We start from the raw sequence: 17,315 nt of genomic DNA on the forward strand, positions 1-17,315 counted from the left end.
GGAGATCTGATTATGGCTATTACTTGCCACAATCAGATCTTCTCATGGGTATGTTTAATGAAACAAGAAAAAATACTGCTTTGTTTATCGTATGTGTGATCCACAAAGGCAAAGAAAATTAAAAAGATAAGAAATTTTATCAAATGGGGGTATCGACTAAGATTGTTTGTGGGTTAACATTAACAGCGACGATATAACAGGCCGTGGGAAACATTGGTAGGCACCACAGTTTCGACACAAAAGATATTGATTTGATTTTGATAGAAAACTTCAATCGCATATATCCTACTTTTACTACATTTTTCAACAGAAATTATATTTTTCTGTCCATTTGGCCAGTTACCTGATGAATTTTCTATGCATATTCCTATGAATGTGATCTATTAGATACCCCATCTTGCACATTACGACCTTAATACCTCCAGGTCTGAACCGGTCGGCGTTCGACAACAAGACGGTGTCGTTCGAGGAGCATATCAAGAGCGAGCACAACATGTGGCACTACCTGTACTTCATGGTGCTGGTGCGGGTCAAGGACCCCACTGAGTTCACCGGCCCAGAGAGCTACGTGCACTCCATGATTAAGGTGAGTCGATTCTGTTACTTTAATGCAGCTTTGGTCCTGTTCGGATTCTTTCAAACGAATGGATTTCGCGTTTTGACCGATCAGCAAACTTACTCCCGAAACTAATACGATTTTGATTTAGGAGTGATTAGTTCCAATTTGAGCCGCAGCACGATCGTGCGCTAGTATAGCTGTCAGAAGTGGGAAAAGCCGTTGAGTTCGAATTAGTTCCAAACTGAACTGCTGCACGATTTTGCGCTAGTACCGTATATAATTATGTTGGAAGTAGCAAAATCTGTTAAGGTCGAGCTGATTCGATTCTCGATTCGATTCTAATTCTGTCGGGAGTAAGGCCGGCCAATGGACTGATGGACGGAGTGACTGCTCCGACCGCTCAAGAACTGCTCAAGCAGTCCGTGTATTGCGGATATGAATTTAGTATGGAAACTGCAGATCGCCGTGCAGCAACCGCATCTTGCAGTCGCTCTCGACTGCAAGATGCAGTCGGTCTATGGCCGGCCTAAAGCAGCAGAACACGTTTGACGGACGTTAACATTTTATGATAATAACATCAAACGTCGCTCGTCGTCGTCGTAATTATTCGATTACTTAGTTTTGATATACTAATTTAACCCTTATATGTTTACAGTCTAACAACCTGGAGTGGTTCCCGCGTCTGCGCGCGCTGTCGCTAGTGGGCGGGGGCGAGGGCGACGCGGGCGAGCTGGAGGCGCGGCACCTGCACGCGCAGCTCGAGCGTGCGCAGGACGCCGTGCGCACGCTCACCGCGCTGCTCACCGAGCTGCGGGACCAGGTATGTGCGGGTCGCGATGCGCTATGTGTTCCAGTGCATCGCGACGTAAACGCAGAGGAATGGCCTAGACAAGCCCTAGTAGGGTCTCTGTTCGGCCTGGGGGGCAACTAAACGCCCCCACACAGACGTGTCTGCCAACGACCAGGCAGACGCCCGCTGATAGAACTGCGGTGGCCCCACATTTCCCGTGGATCTGTCAGTAGCGGCGCAGAAAGGAACACGGACGGGTTTTAGTGGGTAGAGCTGGGGCCACTTACCATCCATCAGTCGCAGTGAGTCCCACATACCCCGGTTGTCCTCCCCAGCACTGCCGGGGATGCATAATGGCATTTCCTGACCCAAAAAAAAAGGTATGTGCTGAATGTACTCAATGTGGATTAATCCTTCGATCGTAGATTCTTGAAAATCTATTGTTATTCTATTGTGTCTCGCTCACCGGTGAGCTTCCGTGCTTGATGGGTTAAGTTGGTATCAGCGGTCATTAACCTTCATAGTCCAGGAGCGATGTGAAAAATGCTTGAACTGTATTCTGACACACACGGTAGGCCGATTTCGGTTGAGTTCTTTTTTGTATTTCCTTTGAAAGCTGACATGATCGAGATTGTTCTCAGCTATAGTTCATCATATTAAACTCGCTCACTACTAGAAAAATCGGGGTTACTTAAATTCCTTAATTTATATTTTCTTTTTTATTTTTAACTAACTGACGATACTTAGAGCGACTTATCGTTACAACTGACTATGTTCTGCGTTGCCTCGACGATACGATAAACCAAATCAAGTTCATGCTGAAGATTACAACACAACAGTATCGGCCAATCTGAGCTCTCCTGCTTCGTTTCTTTTTATCAATGATTTCGAAAAAGTAGGCCTACTACAAAACGGTTTTGAGACTCAAACAATCGGACGAGAATGCCGCGTCCTGCTCTAATACCGTCATTTCATGTTTGTTACAGTAAGACGCATTATTCTCGTACGATTGTTTGAGTTCCAAAACCGTTTCGTGGTACGGGCCCTGGTTTTAATGTGGCATATCATGCAGTATACATGACCGACTCGAACCGTTCAATATTGTTTGTATGAAACTCCCTACTGCAACGCACGCTAAGCGGAACCGTAACCTAATCGCCTCGCCTCGGAAGGGGACAGCGGTTGGCGAGCCGTAAGCGAGGCGTCGCCTAGCCGTAGCCGAGTTGACGTACAGGCGCTACTGATACGCTTTGGTAATACCTACATACGTTAGGTTGACGCCTGGTTGACGGCGAGGCGAAGGCGATACGGTGACGATCCCTTTCCGAGTTGATGTGTGCGTCGTATTCGTCGTAGTCGTTCATTAATCGTATATTACACATTAAATATTGGATTTGCTCAGCTGCTAGCTGAAAATTAATTATCAAATAATAGAAAATAATATTTATTTTTTTATTATGGTGTGATTTCAGATGACGGAGCAGCGGAAGCAGAAGCAGCGGATCGGTCTGCTGAACTCCACGTCCGCGTACCTACAGAACCTGCAGATGAACCTGCCGCCCTAGGGCAGCCTAGAGACGCCCTAGAACGCCCTAAAGCCGCCCTAGGGGCGAAACAGTCAGGTGACTACTACTAGTAGGCACACCACCTGAAAATTGATTTTTATTTTGTTAAATTAAACAACTCGAAGAACAGATATTAATATAAGTAATTTATTTCATCGCACAAGAAACAGTTGTACGTGTGATACGTTTTTGCCCTTATATTCTAAAATATTATACAAATACGTAATCAGCGGTAGTGTAGATATTACGGTATGTAAGGCCGCGTTTCCACTGACGGGGAGCGGAGCGGAGAGGAGCTTAGCGGTGCCCGAATTGACCAATCGTGCTATTCCAGCGGAATGACAGCGAAGCGGAGCGAAGATTTCGAGCATGGTGATTGGTCAATTCGGCACTGCTAAGCTCCTCTCCGCTCCGCTCCGCGTCAGTAGAAACGCGGCCTTATAGTACTATAGACTTCGCGTTAAGTTTGCAGTCCGTCATCAGTGCCTATGTCAAAATGGCTTCCATCATTATGGAATATTACGTAAAGGCCGGAGCAGAGGGCTCTACTAGCACATAAAATCCGACCAAAATCCGACATGTTGCATACGTCACATCGACAGAAACGTTGTCAAACGTAAAACAAAACTTTTTTGTTTACTGTCTGTGTTGGTGCTGCCTCTAGCGTGAAAATATGGCAGTAATATATCCTTATAATGGATCACACGGTTAATGGTCACAGCACACATATCAACTCGGATAAGGATCGTCACCGTATCGCCTTCGCCTCGCCGTCAACCAGGCGTCAACCTAATGTATGCACGTATTACCAAAGCGTATCAGTAGCGCCTGTACGTCAACTCGGCTACGGCTAGGCGACGCCTCGCTTACGGCTCGCCGACCGCTGTCCCCTTCCGAGGCGAGTCGATTACTTTACGGTTCCGCTTAGTGTGCGTTGCAGTAGGGACTTTCATACAAACAATATTGAACGGCTCGAGGTGATACGGTGTCGATCCCTTTCCGAGTTGATATGTGTGCTGTGACCCTAAAGCGCCTTTGATAAAGTTGTGACTAGCCAAACCCAATACTAATACTAGGCTGACAACTCTTATATTATAAATTCCTAAATAACTTAATACTTATAAATATTTTGTAAATTTCATAATAATGTTTTATTATTATATTTTATTAGCATATATTTATTTACAAATATGTAATTCTACTTATTAGTTATCGTTTGTAAAACAAAGTTTATCATTTAAGTTTAATATGTAGTTACCAAATATTTATAATGACAGTTTTGTTGCTTTTTCGTACTGTGTATACTATTGAACAGTATAACGTATAAGCTGATTATTTATCACAAATTTTGGTACAAATATTTACTCACAAACAAAAAGTTTATTTTATTCACTATATAAGTCATAAAATTTTTGTTCAAAACATATTTATAACATTTTAGCGTTACTACATTACTGCAAGGATGTTTTCTCGAACGAAATTCAAAGCAATGCCGCCATCTTGTCAAGTATTGCTTGAGGGTGACTTTTAGTTATGGAAATATCCTTGCAGGTCTGTATTTATTTTGAAATGGTTGTAGTTTACTGTACGAAGTGCAATATAATAGCTCAAAACATAATAACCTTAGATAGTCAAATACAACTTGGTCGAAATATCTGTAAACTCGACTTATGCAATACTTAATACTACTTTCAAATACGTCATCAAGTGTCTATAGAAATTTTGACCGGTTGTACCAACAATAAACAATTATTTTACCATTTTGTACAAATTTATAACAATTATTTAACCATTTTATATAAAGATCTGAGTTTTATGGATCTTTAAAAACGCGCATTTGATTATTTTACTTAAAGTATATAAAAATCAACAAATATGTCGCAGTCATCTGGTTAATTCCGCTATTTGATTAAATGACTAGCGAATGAAACTTAAATAGTAAATACTTTTGACTAAAGGCCAACTCGTCGAGTGTTTAACTGTAATTTAAATGGTTTAAAATAAATAAATTTGAATTAAAAGTTTCATTTAATAAATTCGCTAGTAATTCAATCAAATAACAGACTCAAACAGATGTCTGCGACATACATATAAAAAAACATACTTAGCTAAAATTATGATTGATTTGTCTGTAGTTCAGAATCTATTGAGGCTTCAAAATTCTATTTACTTAAACATTATCTCGAATATAATTCGTTTATGTAGGTAAATGTAGATTTATTTTATTAGGTTAACTATATCTATATAAATATACTACTGTTGAGTATGTGTATCTGTTTTTATTAAAGTTATAATGTGGTGGAATGGTACAGGTGTATCCAAGAAAGAATTTAACGTATTTCTATGCAATATTTTTTAAAACTTAGGCAAAGGCTTGTAAATAGAATGAAATTTTGGAATTGGCATAACAAAATTATGTAAGGCGCCTTGCTAGTAAAAATAATAAAGGTTGAGTAGACCAATATCTTTTAAAGCAATTAAAATCCCGAAAAGTTTACTATTAAATATCTGTAGTTCCAATTTTGTCTCCTACACCTAGTGGCGCCTCTGGCATATTAAAGAAAGAACTATAAATATTCCTACAGGTTAATTCTTGAGTTACATTTGAAATCCCTATATATGATTAGTAAATTAGTGAAAATTGTTCAAACTGACCTTAGTATTTAAATTGTAATTTTACTGTATTCCATGAGAAATTGTACCTACGATATGGCTTCATGTCACTATACTATTGTGACTAACGACTTTAGGCTGACTTGTGACAGTCTGGGTTAAGTTAACGATGGATTTATTATGTCTCTTTCGTTCTATTTATTTATGAAAGAGATAGCAAGCAAGCAAAACCAGCGGAATTTTTTAAGACCAATCGTACAAATCTTTAAATTTTTTAAAAATGTTTGCTCGCGTTTATAATCTTTTCCACATAATGTATGCGTACCTTAACCTGAGCTGACATAAGTGGGATGTATACAAGTAAATCTTTGATAGATCTGTTTGTTTTGTGGCTGGAATTGCATCAGTTTGTACAGATTAATTTCCTATATTTGTTATGTTGTAAACATTGAAAGTTTGTTAAAAAGTGCCATGTTTCAGACGAGATTGTGATGTCTATCCATAATTACTGCAATAAACTTTGTGATATTCGGTACTTATTTTACGGCAACGACAGAGGGATTTAATGATTAATTAACATTTAATAACTAATTTTTCACTAAATGTCTTTTGACTGCGGCCATTCGACACGCAATATTTTAAACAATTAATTTGTTGAAAGTGATAATATTTTGTACTTATTAACTACCCCTTAGCTGGCCTTGCTCGTCTAGAAGGCCGGCTTACTTAAAAATATTTCCACAGTATGCGAGGTATGCTGTCTTTGTTTTATACATTGGCAAAGCCATATCACTGACAGAGACAGAACACCTTATACAATTGAATGTGTAAATATTTGTATTTAAGGGCTAATATTTTATTTTTCGTTGTTATGTTTTATTCCAAAGATTCTACGTATCATTTTTTGAATACAAAATGTAGTAATTATGCAGTGACATACTGGAGAGAGTATTCAAATGTGATTTTTGTTTAGATGTGTGCGTACTTAATCATTTATTATACAATCTTCCCTTCTAATAAAAATGTTTACACAGTTCTACGATGTTTTGTCTATATTTCAAGGTTCTTTCCAACGCCATATACCAAGACAACAACATTGAACAATAGTTACTATTAAACAATTTTGTGTAACTATTTTTAGTAGAAAGAGGGATTTTTTTTTTTAATATTTCTTTTGAGTTTTTAATCTTTTTCGAACATTCTATATTGCATTTATGTATTCCAAAAGTATTTTTATATTTAACATTTCATAATCATGTACAAAACTATCTCGAATTTATAAGACTTACTGTACCAATGCTCTACGTTGGAGCGTTTTCTCATTATATCATTACTCTGTTCAATTTCGATTTGATGTAAACGTAAACAAAAATATGAATGTCAACGAAACTGATGTGTCATTTTTTGACGCAGTATTATGCCTGTTTGGGTTAAGTCAATCGTGATCTCTTTCATACTATATCGAAGGTTACACCTTCAGTTTCTCATCAATCTGATAAAGATTGACGCGAAACTAAACGTCTAACCCACGGATTGATGGACTGATCATTTTTTTAAATACTTATGTAATTTTTATTTCGCCAGATTGATGACAAATTGAACGTGTAACCTACGACTATGCTACACGACACGACGCGATACTTCAAGTTGCAATTTGCATAGTTTATTTATTTATAAATTTTTTATTTGCATTATAGTTTTTATTATTCGTAGCATAGAACTGACATATTTTGTAAAACGTCAGATTCACTTTTGTAAAATATCAGTTCAATGTGACGTGAAGTGTCGCGTCGCTGCCGCGCGGTGTCGCGTAGTGCCGTTTCATATTTACTGGTATTTATCAAAGATGAAGCCAGGCTATTTTTTTTTAATCGTAATCTTTTTTGTACCCACTGATAAACTTAAACCAATCAAGTCTGTAAGCATAAATATGTGACATAAGGGGCATGTTTAGTATCATATGCGACGAATAGCTTATATAAAAAGTATTTTGCTGCTAATAAACTATTCGTAACTTATGATGAAAGTATCATTCTGATGTCCTTTTTTGTTTATGTTTGGATTGAATTATATTTGAACAGAGTTGTGTAACGTTTTCTCACTATATACAAGTAGCACTTATACATTCCTAGTATATTTATATATCGCGTGGGATCTGTATTGATCTGTACTAACTACTGAGCTGTAGGTGAATCTAAGTCCAACCGTTGTGATCATCGCAATAATATTGTTTACGGAAATAAAAATATGGCACAAAACTATCTTTTATTTACTACTTTTAAATTTATTTATTGTAATAGGACTGAAATTTAGGGCTTTTCATTTTTTTTAAATATAATATAGCCAGATACCAGAAGTTTATATATTTTATAGTCCAAAATACTGTTAGGCTGGTTTTATAGTTAAGCGTTTCGGCAGCGCCGTCGGAGCGCGCGCGTTCTAAGATGTAACGAACATACGGGCGAACGGCGCTGCTCAAGCGCGCGACTTAGAAACGCAACTACTACCCCCATACATCTTCGAACGCGCGGCGCTCCAACGGCGCTGCCGAAACGCTTAACTATAAAACCAGCCTTATTGTAAATGCAATTAAGTATGTCTATCTGATGCCTCTTCTCGCATAAACAAATGAACCGATTTTGATAAAAGTTTGTATTGGTATACTTTGAGACTCGAGGCAGTACAAAAGACAGTTTTATCAGAAAATTCACGGTTTCCGAGCCATTGACGAAGTTATGAGATTTTTGCCATCAATTTTCGCGCCAAACTTTCTTTATATTGTTGAGTTGTGATAGTTCCTTTAATATGTTGCCAACTGAAACACAGTTAAAATTTTCAAACTTTTTAACTGTCCACAGTTTAAAGATTTTAACTGTAACCTTGTTCCACCCTATCTGTTTCGCAATGTAAATTGGCGAAATGGTTATCAATATGTAGGATAAGCCGAGCACTTGACGGCCACTATCAGCGACTATCTGATAGCCAGTAGTTGTTAACGATGTGGCCGGGACTGATCGTGGTTTTTATTGGCGGTGAGTAAATAAAATTCAATTTGATTTCAAGTGAAGACCTCATATGGTCGCTGTTAAGAGGATTCCACACCGCCCTTTTTTCCATACAAACGTTGTCCCCTGTTTCCTCCTTGGATAATGCTAGTAGAGTTATAATTTTTTTCCTGAATATCTACGGCCACTAATACAATGTCCCTATGTTTTCTTTTTTTTCATAATTTAATTATTAAATAAGATATGAACGTTCAAAAACCCAAAAAAATGGCCAGATTTTCCGCTGTGTTCAAACGTCCAGAAAACAGATTTGGCTAGATTATACAAAAAAAGCAAAACATAGGAACACAGCTCAAGCCTTTTTTTAATCTTTAATGAAGAAAGTACTTAAATCGGTTAAGTTTTGGAGAAGGAATCAGGGGACAACGAATCGTTGATTTTCTGGATTTTCTGCAGTTGTCTCTATCGCGTTCTGCGGTATAGGCTTGAGGTAAGGGAGACAGCTATAGATATTACACGTACTTTTTTTTCATTTCTCTAGCCCCTGTTGTATCCTCTTAAGCATTTATGTGTTAAACCACATTTTTAGGGTTCCGTAGTCAACAAAGAACACTTACAGTTTCGGTCTGTCCGTCCGTCTATCCGTCTGTATGTCTGTCCGCGGTTTTGCTCAGAGACTATAGGACCTGCAAAGCTCTAATTTGGCATGAAAGCACATATTAATGGTACATGAAATCTTAAAAATATTTTATTTTATGGTACATTCCTTACACATCAAGTGGGGATGATTTTTTATGGCGTCCACCCCATCGTTTGGGGTGCCGTTGGGTAGGTTTTTTTTAAATATTATAAGTATTCATAGATCATTTTCCGATTTAGGGATCCGTTGTGAAATATTAAGTTTTAAAATGGAAAAAAATCGTTAGAGTCCAGTGTTCCCCTTCTGCCAACGCTTAAATGCTGAATTTGAAAGAAAACTATCACGATTAAGAATACTTCATAAATTATTGAGTAATAGTCAATCAACTAAAAAAAATGTATTTGGCGAAGTATTTCAAAGGAACTTTTCGTTCAAATTCCATCGAATGTAAGTGTCTAAAACACACTGCCGAATTTCTGCTTTATTCCGCCTGCAATGTATTTCAAATTACCGATGACACACCATGCCGAAATTCCGTCGCGTTATATTGTATGCATAATTGACATTGCTGGAGTAATCATGCCGAACTTCCGCCGAGTAACTTAGGCGTGGTGTGTTTAGACCCTAATTTATTAAAATTATTGTTTATAGAACTTCAATATAGTGGAAATAGTGCAAGAAAGAAGAAGTGCTTATACTCGTAGTTTTATTACTGTGTTAACAAACTTAATATTTTAAACGCAGCTGTTTATTTGCTATGATTACAAATAAATGTTTAAACGCAGCGGTGTGTGCGGAGAACGCGTTGGTGGCGGAGTTGTCGAGTGACCCCAACTCCCGCATCATCGGCGGCGCGCCCACCACCATCGAGAAATACCCCTTCATCGTGCAGGTATTTAAGACTATGGTCATACGGACAGACTTTTTTTTTTATGAAATAAGAGGGCAAACGAGCAAACGGTGCCCATGGACACTCGTAGCATCTGAAGAACTGCAGGTGCGTTGCCGGCCTTTTAAGAGGGAATAGGGTCATATGGGAGGGTAGGGAAGGGAAAAGGGTAGGGGAGGGAAAAGGGTAGGGGATTGGGCCTCCGGTAAACTCACTCACTCGGCGAAACACAGCGCAAGCGCTGTTTCACGCCGGTATTCTGTGAGCCCGTGGTATTTCTCCGGTCGAGCCGACCCATTCGTGCCGAAGCATGGCTCTCCCACGTCTGGCGTCGTATCCATGCTAATTGTATAGATAGGGAAGGCCGGCAACGCATCAGTCTGATCCAGATTAACGAAAGAATGATTGTGTAACCGTGTGATTGACTGACAGATTATTTGTTATTATATTTTACTTTCCGGCCATCATTCTGGCGTCAGTCTTCTAAGACTGATGGACTGAACTGGGTTTGACGTAACGCGACCTCTATCTGCGCATCTGCCTAGGAATAATCTCTGATAGTACCGTCTTCCAGGTGCTGTACCAGGGTCAGCTGGCGTGCGGCGGGTCGCTGCTGTCGGCGCATCACGTGCTGACGGCCGCGCATTGCTTCGTCGCCGCCGACGGCACCGTCGTCAGCCCCGCGCTGTTCTCTGTTAGAGTCGGCTCCGCGCGACTGGGCATAGGTAACTCAGTCATGAACCTATCTATACAGTTTTTTTCAGTTCGGTATGATATACCTAGAAACGTCTGAAATATATAACACATATATTATAACACCGTTTATACAACAACGCCTACCAGCTAGTTTATAATAATTATAACAAAATTTGGTCATGACTGATTTATAACATCGTTTCTCCCCAGACGGCACCGTACATGCGGTATCGGCGCTAGTCCTGCACGAGCGGTACAACTCGCCGGCGCGCGACAACGACGTCGCGGTGATGACGCTGGCGACGGCGGCGATGCTGTCGTCGCGGGTGCAGCTCGCGTACATCCCCGTGCAGGGCGCTGTGGTGCCCGAGAATGCGACGCTCACGCAGCTCGGCTGGGGGAAGACTAGCACGGTACGATGTTTTGTTGTTTGCTAGATGTGACACAAAAAATTTAATAACGCGGAAAACGTTTATAGTCCGCCTGCTATTTCATATTTGTGCCGAATTTCATTAAAATCGGGTATATTTCTGTTATTTGGTACACGTACTACAAGTTTTTCGAGGACAAACCATATTTTTTTATTTATTTATATCTTTTTGAGACTTATCTACTATGTAAAAAATATAAATATACAAATGTTAGGTGAAACATTCCATCGCTCTTTATCATTTATCTTATCGTATCTTGTCATCGTTTCCGATCTGAATTAACTATAAGGGATTTCCCTTTAAATAATTTTAGCACCTCTTACGGCCGTTCCCAATATTTGATCTATCTCTGGTTTTGCCCTACTAGAGATAGGAATAGCTCACATTAGACATTAGAGACATATATTTTATGTCAATTGTGAGCTATTCCTATCTCTAGTAGGGCAAAACCAGAGATAGATCAAATATTGGGAACGGCCGTTAAACGAGGATAAAGATTTTCTTATATATTATTCTTGGTCACAACTCACAGCAGCAAATATAATCCACCACACAAAGACATCCCTCCACTTGAGGGTCGAACGTTTGCAGTCTCGCCACAAGGTCAACTTCAGTTCCTTTGTGGTGAGAGTACCGACGCATCTCCTGTCGACCTTCGAAGCGGAAGAATTCTGGCCGACTGATGTGGTTTACCGAAGGTCCCGGGAGAGACCCCAGAATGAAGCGCGCGTAACATCGTGATAAAGTGTAGTTATTAAGTGTATATAATTTATATGTATGTTAGTCATTAAGGTATATATTGTATGGGCCTATGTAGCCTGATATAAATAAATAAATTAAAAATTAAAATTAAATTAAAAAGACGTTTCAAGGATTTTTCAAAGTGCTGAGATAGCTTATTTGTTTCTACTACTCGAAGTGAAAAAATAAAGGCTCACTTAAACCTAGTTGACTGCAAGGCGATAAGGATCGTAAGTCGTAACCTTATCGCCTTGCAGTCAACTAGGTTTAAGTGAGCCTTTATTTTTTCACTTCGAGTAGTAGAAACAAATAAGCTATCTCAGCACTTGAAAAATCCTTGAAACGTCACTAAACGTCAGCAAACTTTACAGAGCAGTGACGCTACAGCATCAGAGGTGCTCAACGCGGTGGACATCCGCAAGGTGAACCGCAGCGTGTGCGCGGCGCGGTACGAGTACCTCGCGTCTGTGGTACAGGAGCCCTTCCCCGTCACTGAGAATATGATCTGCGCGGGGCTACTCGATGTTGGCGGTAAGTGCTTTTCTTGGGGACATTTGTAATGAAATTGATAACTGGGGACGTCGGCATATGTAAAACTCTGAGTCCAGGGACAAATGATTGAAGGCCAGATACCCGACTCCGTTATTAGGAAGTCTACTAGCCGACAAACCGTTTTTAAAGCGCCCATTCACGGCAGGCCGCTTTGCCGTCCGCCGGCTTATGCAGGATAGTGAATGGTGTCGCAGGCGTGCATGGAGGCCGGCCTGCGACACCATTCACAATCCTGCATAAGCCGGCGGACATCACGGCGGACTGCAATGCAAGATAGTGAATGGGCCACTTTAAGCTCTACTCTAGTGTTTAAAAAAAAATGAAAAAAAGGGGTTATATTAATTTTTTCTTACGAATTAGAGTTAGAAACACAAAAAACCAATTACCAAATGTATGAACGAAAGAATTGTCGATTAGATTATCATAAAAAATATTGGAGGGAAAGTATAAAAGAAAGTTTAAGATGTTCATCAAGTTCATCAGTTCAGTAATTTACTGTATGTTGCAGGCAAGGATGCGTGCCAGGGCGACAGCGGCGGTCCGCTGTTGTACGCGGGGGTGGTGGTGGGCGTGACGTCGTGGGGGTGGGGCTGCGCGCAGCCCACCTTCCCCGGCGTGAGCGCGCGCGTCTCGCAGTACACCACGTGGATTAACGACACGGTAAGTTTTCCTAATTAATTATGTACCTTCGAAGAAATTGATTCATGGGTAGTGGACAGACCTACGTCAGTCGGGTTATGTCAATTCATAGTCATAAGTCATGAATCGTGACGTAGCCATAAAGTTAATATACCTAGCGGAATAGAGCAACAATCTCGAGCTGTCAAACGAAACCGAACCGTACTTTTAAAGAAAACCTATAAAAGATATGAGCGATTCTTTCACAGAAGAAGTAATAAATTGATTTGCCGAAGACCCTCGAAAATTACTTTAAAAATATATGTATAATTTTAATTCTTTATAACACCTATCTTATTTAAAATCTGATATGCTTTGCGTTCTTAACACAACGTCGAAACTCCCAAACTTGTATGTATCTATAAAGTGTCAGGAGTTCTCTCAGCATCTTCCGACATGGTATACCTTGGTGCAAATCATACTTGTTGGTAGCATATGCTTAGAATACTGCTCACGAAACCGAAGTCACCACAAGTTTCCATATAAATTTTGAGGAGTTCCCTCGGATACTTCTGGATCCCTTCATTATTTACGAATATTTTTCAAAAATATTTTTTTTTTTCTAAATTGGAATGTTAACCTATACTTACACCAAAAGAAAAAAAATGAAAATCCGTTTACAAACGGCGGAGTAATCGTTGAACATTATAAAAACGAACATAACACCGCCTCCATTTTGAAAGTCGGTTGAAATTGTAGCCTATGTGGTATTCTGATGTATTAAGCTATATTATTGTAAAGTTTCATTCAAACCCGTTCAGTAGTTTTTGCGTGAAAGAGTAACAAACATCCACACATCCATACATCTAAACTTTCGCCTTTATAATATTAGTAGGATACACAGGATCGATTATTATTATTCATAGATTATCAGTGGACAGTGACTGATAACTGATAATAATAATTTATCACAGATTACTCATACTCCAAAAATTTTATCTCTCGATTCAGCACTGTCGATAACAATAAATTCCCACAATCGAAATAAAAACATAAGATAAGCGATTGATAACACAATACATGTTTCTTATTATAATATTTTGCTTGATGTACTATCAGAGAAGTTGATTCCTATGCAAATCGGAGACCTAAGTAGTTTGGTTGCGTTACGTCAAACCCAGCTGACAGATCACAACTAACATTGTATTGACATATTCGACCAAATAACGTTGGTCTGTCAATTGCATAGGAATCAACTTCCTCGATGGTACTTACTGTATATTTAGGCTGGTTTTATCGTTAAGAGCGATCCACACCGCCGTTTTTCCATACAAACGTTGTCCGCTGTTTCCTCCCTGGATAATACCGGTAGAGTTATAATTTTTTTCCTGAATATCTATGGCCACTAATACAATGTCCCTATGTTTTCTTTTTTTTCATAATTTTATTATGAAAAAAAAGAAAATAGTTAATTAGAATAAATAATATAAACGTTCAAAAACCCAAAAAAATGGCCAGATTTTTCTCTGTGTTCAAACACCCATAAAACAAAACTGGCTGGAATATACCAAAAAAGTAAAACATAGGAACACAGCTCAAGCCTTGCTTTAATTGTTAATGAAAAAAGTACTTAAATCGGTTAAGTTTTAGAGAAGGAATCAGAGGACAACGAATCGATGATTTTCTTTTATTTAATTAGAACTTTTGTCGTGTGGTCTCTATCGCGCTCTGCGGTGGGAGACTTGAGATTGGTGAGACAGCAATACATTTTCAAAATACCTATTTCTAATTTCTCTCGCCCCTGGTGTATCCTCTTAAGCGTTTCGCCAGCGCCGTTGGAGCGCTGCGCGTTAGAAGTAGCGTTTTAAAGTCGCGCGCTTGAGCAGCGCCGTTCGTCCATACGTTACGACGATAAAACCAGCATTAATTTTCATTGTAGGTTGCCGGCGTCGCTCAGTCCCGAGTGCCGTCAGCGGGCTACAGACATTTAGGCCACATATTCATCATTGGCGCTATCATAGTAAGTTGCAAAGCTTCTTTTTTTCATACTCTTCATAAAATTTGTTTAGCATAATTGGCAGCAGTCAGCAAGTACCCAAAAAGGTAAGTACCTCGAATCTACAATTTTTTAAACGCAGCATTAAAACTTTGGTTCAATCTGTTTTAATCTAACAAAAGAAAAATATTTTCGCATTCTCATGACGTAAAAACAACAGCTTTGCGAGCTGCGTTACATTAAAATGGTAAAGTCGAGTTATGGTTAAAGTAAAGTAAAGTTTGATAAAATGCAATTTTACACAGAGACGTTTCAATAAAAAGCGGGTATCGGATATCACATATGAATATTTTATTTACGAGTAATGATATAGATATATGTTACACTTGATAAATAAATATAAATATAAGGTACACGGTGATCACTCGCGCGGTCGTCATGAGCGGCGCACGGCCAGCAGCACCACCGCCTGCACCAGCGCTGAAACAACATCATAATATTATTAACTTGTTGTTTGACATACTTGTGGCCAGTTAACATTATTCAAATACAGTAAGCGCTAATCCAGCGCTGGTTTGTGATTACGTCAGCAATGTACTCATACAATATAACACGACGTAATTTCGGGATGGTGTGATGTAAAATAAATTACAGGCGTAATCATGCCGAACTTCGGCCGCGTATTTTCGGCCTAGTGTGTTTAGTTTTAGTTTAGATTCGTAAAAAAAATAAAAAAACGTCACAATTTCAGCGCTGCTTCTTTCACAGTACATTTAATACTGGAGATAATTGATACACATCCTATTTAGCATTACCACTTCTTTATGTTACAGCCTGTAGAGTAGACCCGTAGTCTACTCTGTATGTGTGCCAAAATACAAACAGACGAAAGACACTAGCTACATATTTTTTCTGAAAAGTACGCTTCTCGCGTCCCTGTTAGAGCGGGTGGCGGTTAGAGTTGAGTATACAAAATATGAAGGTCTTCGAATGGGGTTGAACTCAGCAAAGCATGCACATTATGATTTCGAATGTTGCCAGTAGCCATATTGATTAATTATTTTTAGGTTTAATTATGGCTTCTGGCAACATTCAGAATCAAAATTTGCATGCTCTTCTGAGTTCAACACCATCCAATACATCTTGATAACTGGTATACTCAACTCCATCCAGCGTCTACTTTACTTCGGTGGCAAGAAAAATGAATCTTTCAATTAAAACATTTCAGTCGCTGTGGTGCTAGCTCACCTTTGTTCGTGAGCGCCTCCTCGATGTAGAGGTCGGCGAGCAGGTCGGCGGCGCGCACGTCCCGCAGCAGGCGCGCGTCGGGCGTCGGGCCGGGGGCGGCGGCCCGCCACCGCGCCAGCTCCTCCCCCAGAGGGGAGGCGCCGGCGGGCGGGGCGGGGGGCCGGTGCCGCCCCTCGGCGAACTCCGCGAACCCCTCGTCGTCGGTGAGCCGCAGCGCGCGGTCGATGACGGTGCACGTCATGTCACGCGCCGCGTCCACGATCAGGTAGCTGCGGGTCTCGTCCGCCTCCGTGGGACTCGGCCTGCTGTCGCTCTGCAACGTGGACCGATTAGTTGGTGTGTAGCATATAAAAGTGACTAGTGTGTAGACTGTAGCGTATAAAAGCTCTACTGACATTTGTGTGGGCGACCCATGCTGCTGCCGCTTGTGGCGTAAAAGCCAGGCGTAGGTTATGACATATGACATAGGCAACTGGCAACTAGTATAAGTGATAAGTGTATTTGACTTGTTACAACAAAATTAATAAGACTATAAAAATAAAATATAAAATTTTGTACTGAAAGTACATTTTCATTATATTCTATCATATTCCTGCTTATATCATATTAGTTTCACACGTTCCACAACACAAAACTTAGTTTTATTTAGCAAACAGCATCTTAAAATCTACGAACTGAGAGCAGAAACCAAGATTGTTTAGGCTAAAATCAAGTTTAATATTCAAACGCTTACCTGCACGTAAGGGGCGGGGTCTAGGATGGTGTGCCGCGTGCCGAACGCGTCGTCGATGACGTAGGTGCGTGCGCGCGCGCGGTCCGTCAGCACGTACGTGTGCGCGTCCTCCTCCTCGCCGCTCGTGTCCGCGGACGCGTTGTCCATCGACAGCTCGTCCCCGCCCTCGTACTGCGACGCCGACGCCTCCAACTTGTCCTTGCCTGTACGTTATAAAAGGTTTGATTAAAATGAATACA

The 17,315-nt window shown here is 40.1% G+C and overlaps 3 protein-coding genes across 10 annotated transcripts in view; 2 read left to right on the forward strand and 1 right to left on the reverse strand.

Moving 5' to 3' along the window:
• The window catches only part of LOC121736510 (inositol 1,4,5-trisphosphate receptor), a 69,176-nt gene extending 66,012 nt beyond the window's left edge, over positions 1-3,164 (forward strand). For all 6 annotated transcript variants that reach the window (XM_042127746.1, XM_042127747.1, XM_042127748.1 and 3 more), the window contains 3 exons: positions 426-586; positions 1,215-1,379; positions 2,822-3,164. In XM_042127746.1, the coding sequence (XP_041983680.1) occupies positions 426-586; positions 1,215-1,379; positions 2,822-2,914 (419 nt within the window). In that variant the 3' untranslated portion in view covers positions 2,915-3,164. The remainder of the gene's footprint in view (positions 1-425; positions 587-1,214; positions 1,380-2,821) is intronic.
• Positions 3,165-8,502: 5,338 nt separating this feature from the next.
• On the forward strand, positions 8,503-16,438 carry LOC121736513 (trypsin, alkaline C-like). Its single transcript, XM_042127757.1, has 8 exons — positions 8,503-8,559; positions 9,958-10,064; positions 10,636-10,786; positions 10,968-11,170; positions 12,301-12,460; positions 12,990-13,141; positions 15,039-15,119; positions 16,324-16,438. Exons 1-8 carry the CDS (start codon positions 8,526-8,528, stop codon positions 16,336-16,338), a joined length of 903 nt encoding a protein of 300 aa, XP_041983691.1. The 5' UTR covers positions 8,503-8,525; the 3' UTR covers positions 16,339-16,438.
• The window catches only part of LOC121736512 (serine/threonine-protein kinase WNK1-like), a 72,599-nt gene continuing 70,708 nt past the window's right edge, over positions 15,425-17,315 (reverse strand). For all 3 annotated transcript variants that reach the window (XM_042127754.1, XM_042127755.1, XM_042127756.1), the window contains 3 exons: positions 17,077-17,279; positions 16,344-16,656; positions 15,425-15,575 (listed from right to left, as the gene is read on the reverse strand). In XM_042127754.1, coding sequence (XP_041983688.1) covers positions 15,532-15,575; positions 16,344-16,656; positions 17,077-17,279 — 560 coding nt within the window. In that variant the 3' untranslated portion in view covers positions 15,425-15,531. The remainder of the gene's footprint in view (positions 15,576-16,343; positions 16,657-17,076; positions 17,280-17,315) is intronic.

This window comes from Aricia agestis, chromosome 19 (genome assembly GCF_905147365.1).
Source record: "Aricia agestis chromosome 19, ilAriAges1.1, whole genome shotgun sequence".
NCBI classification, from domain to species: Eukaryota; Metazoa; Arthropoda; class Insecta; order Lepidoptera; family Lycaenidae; genus Aricia; species Aricia agestis.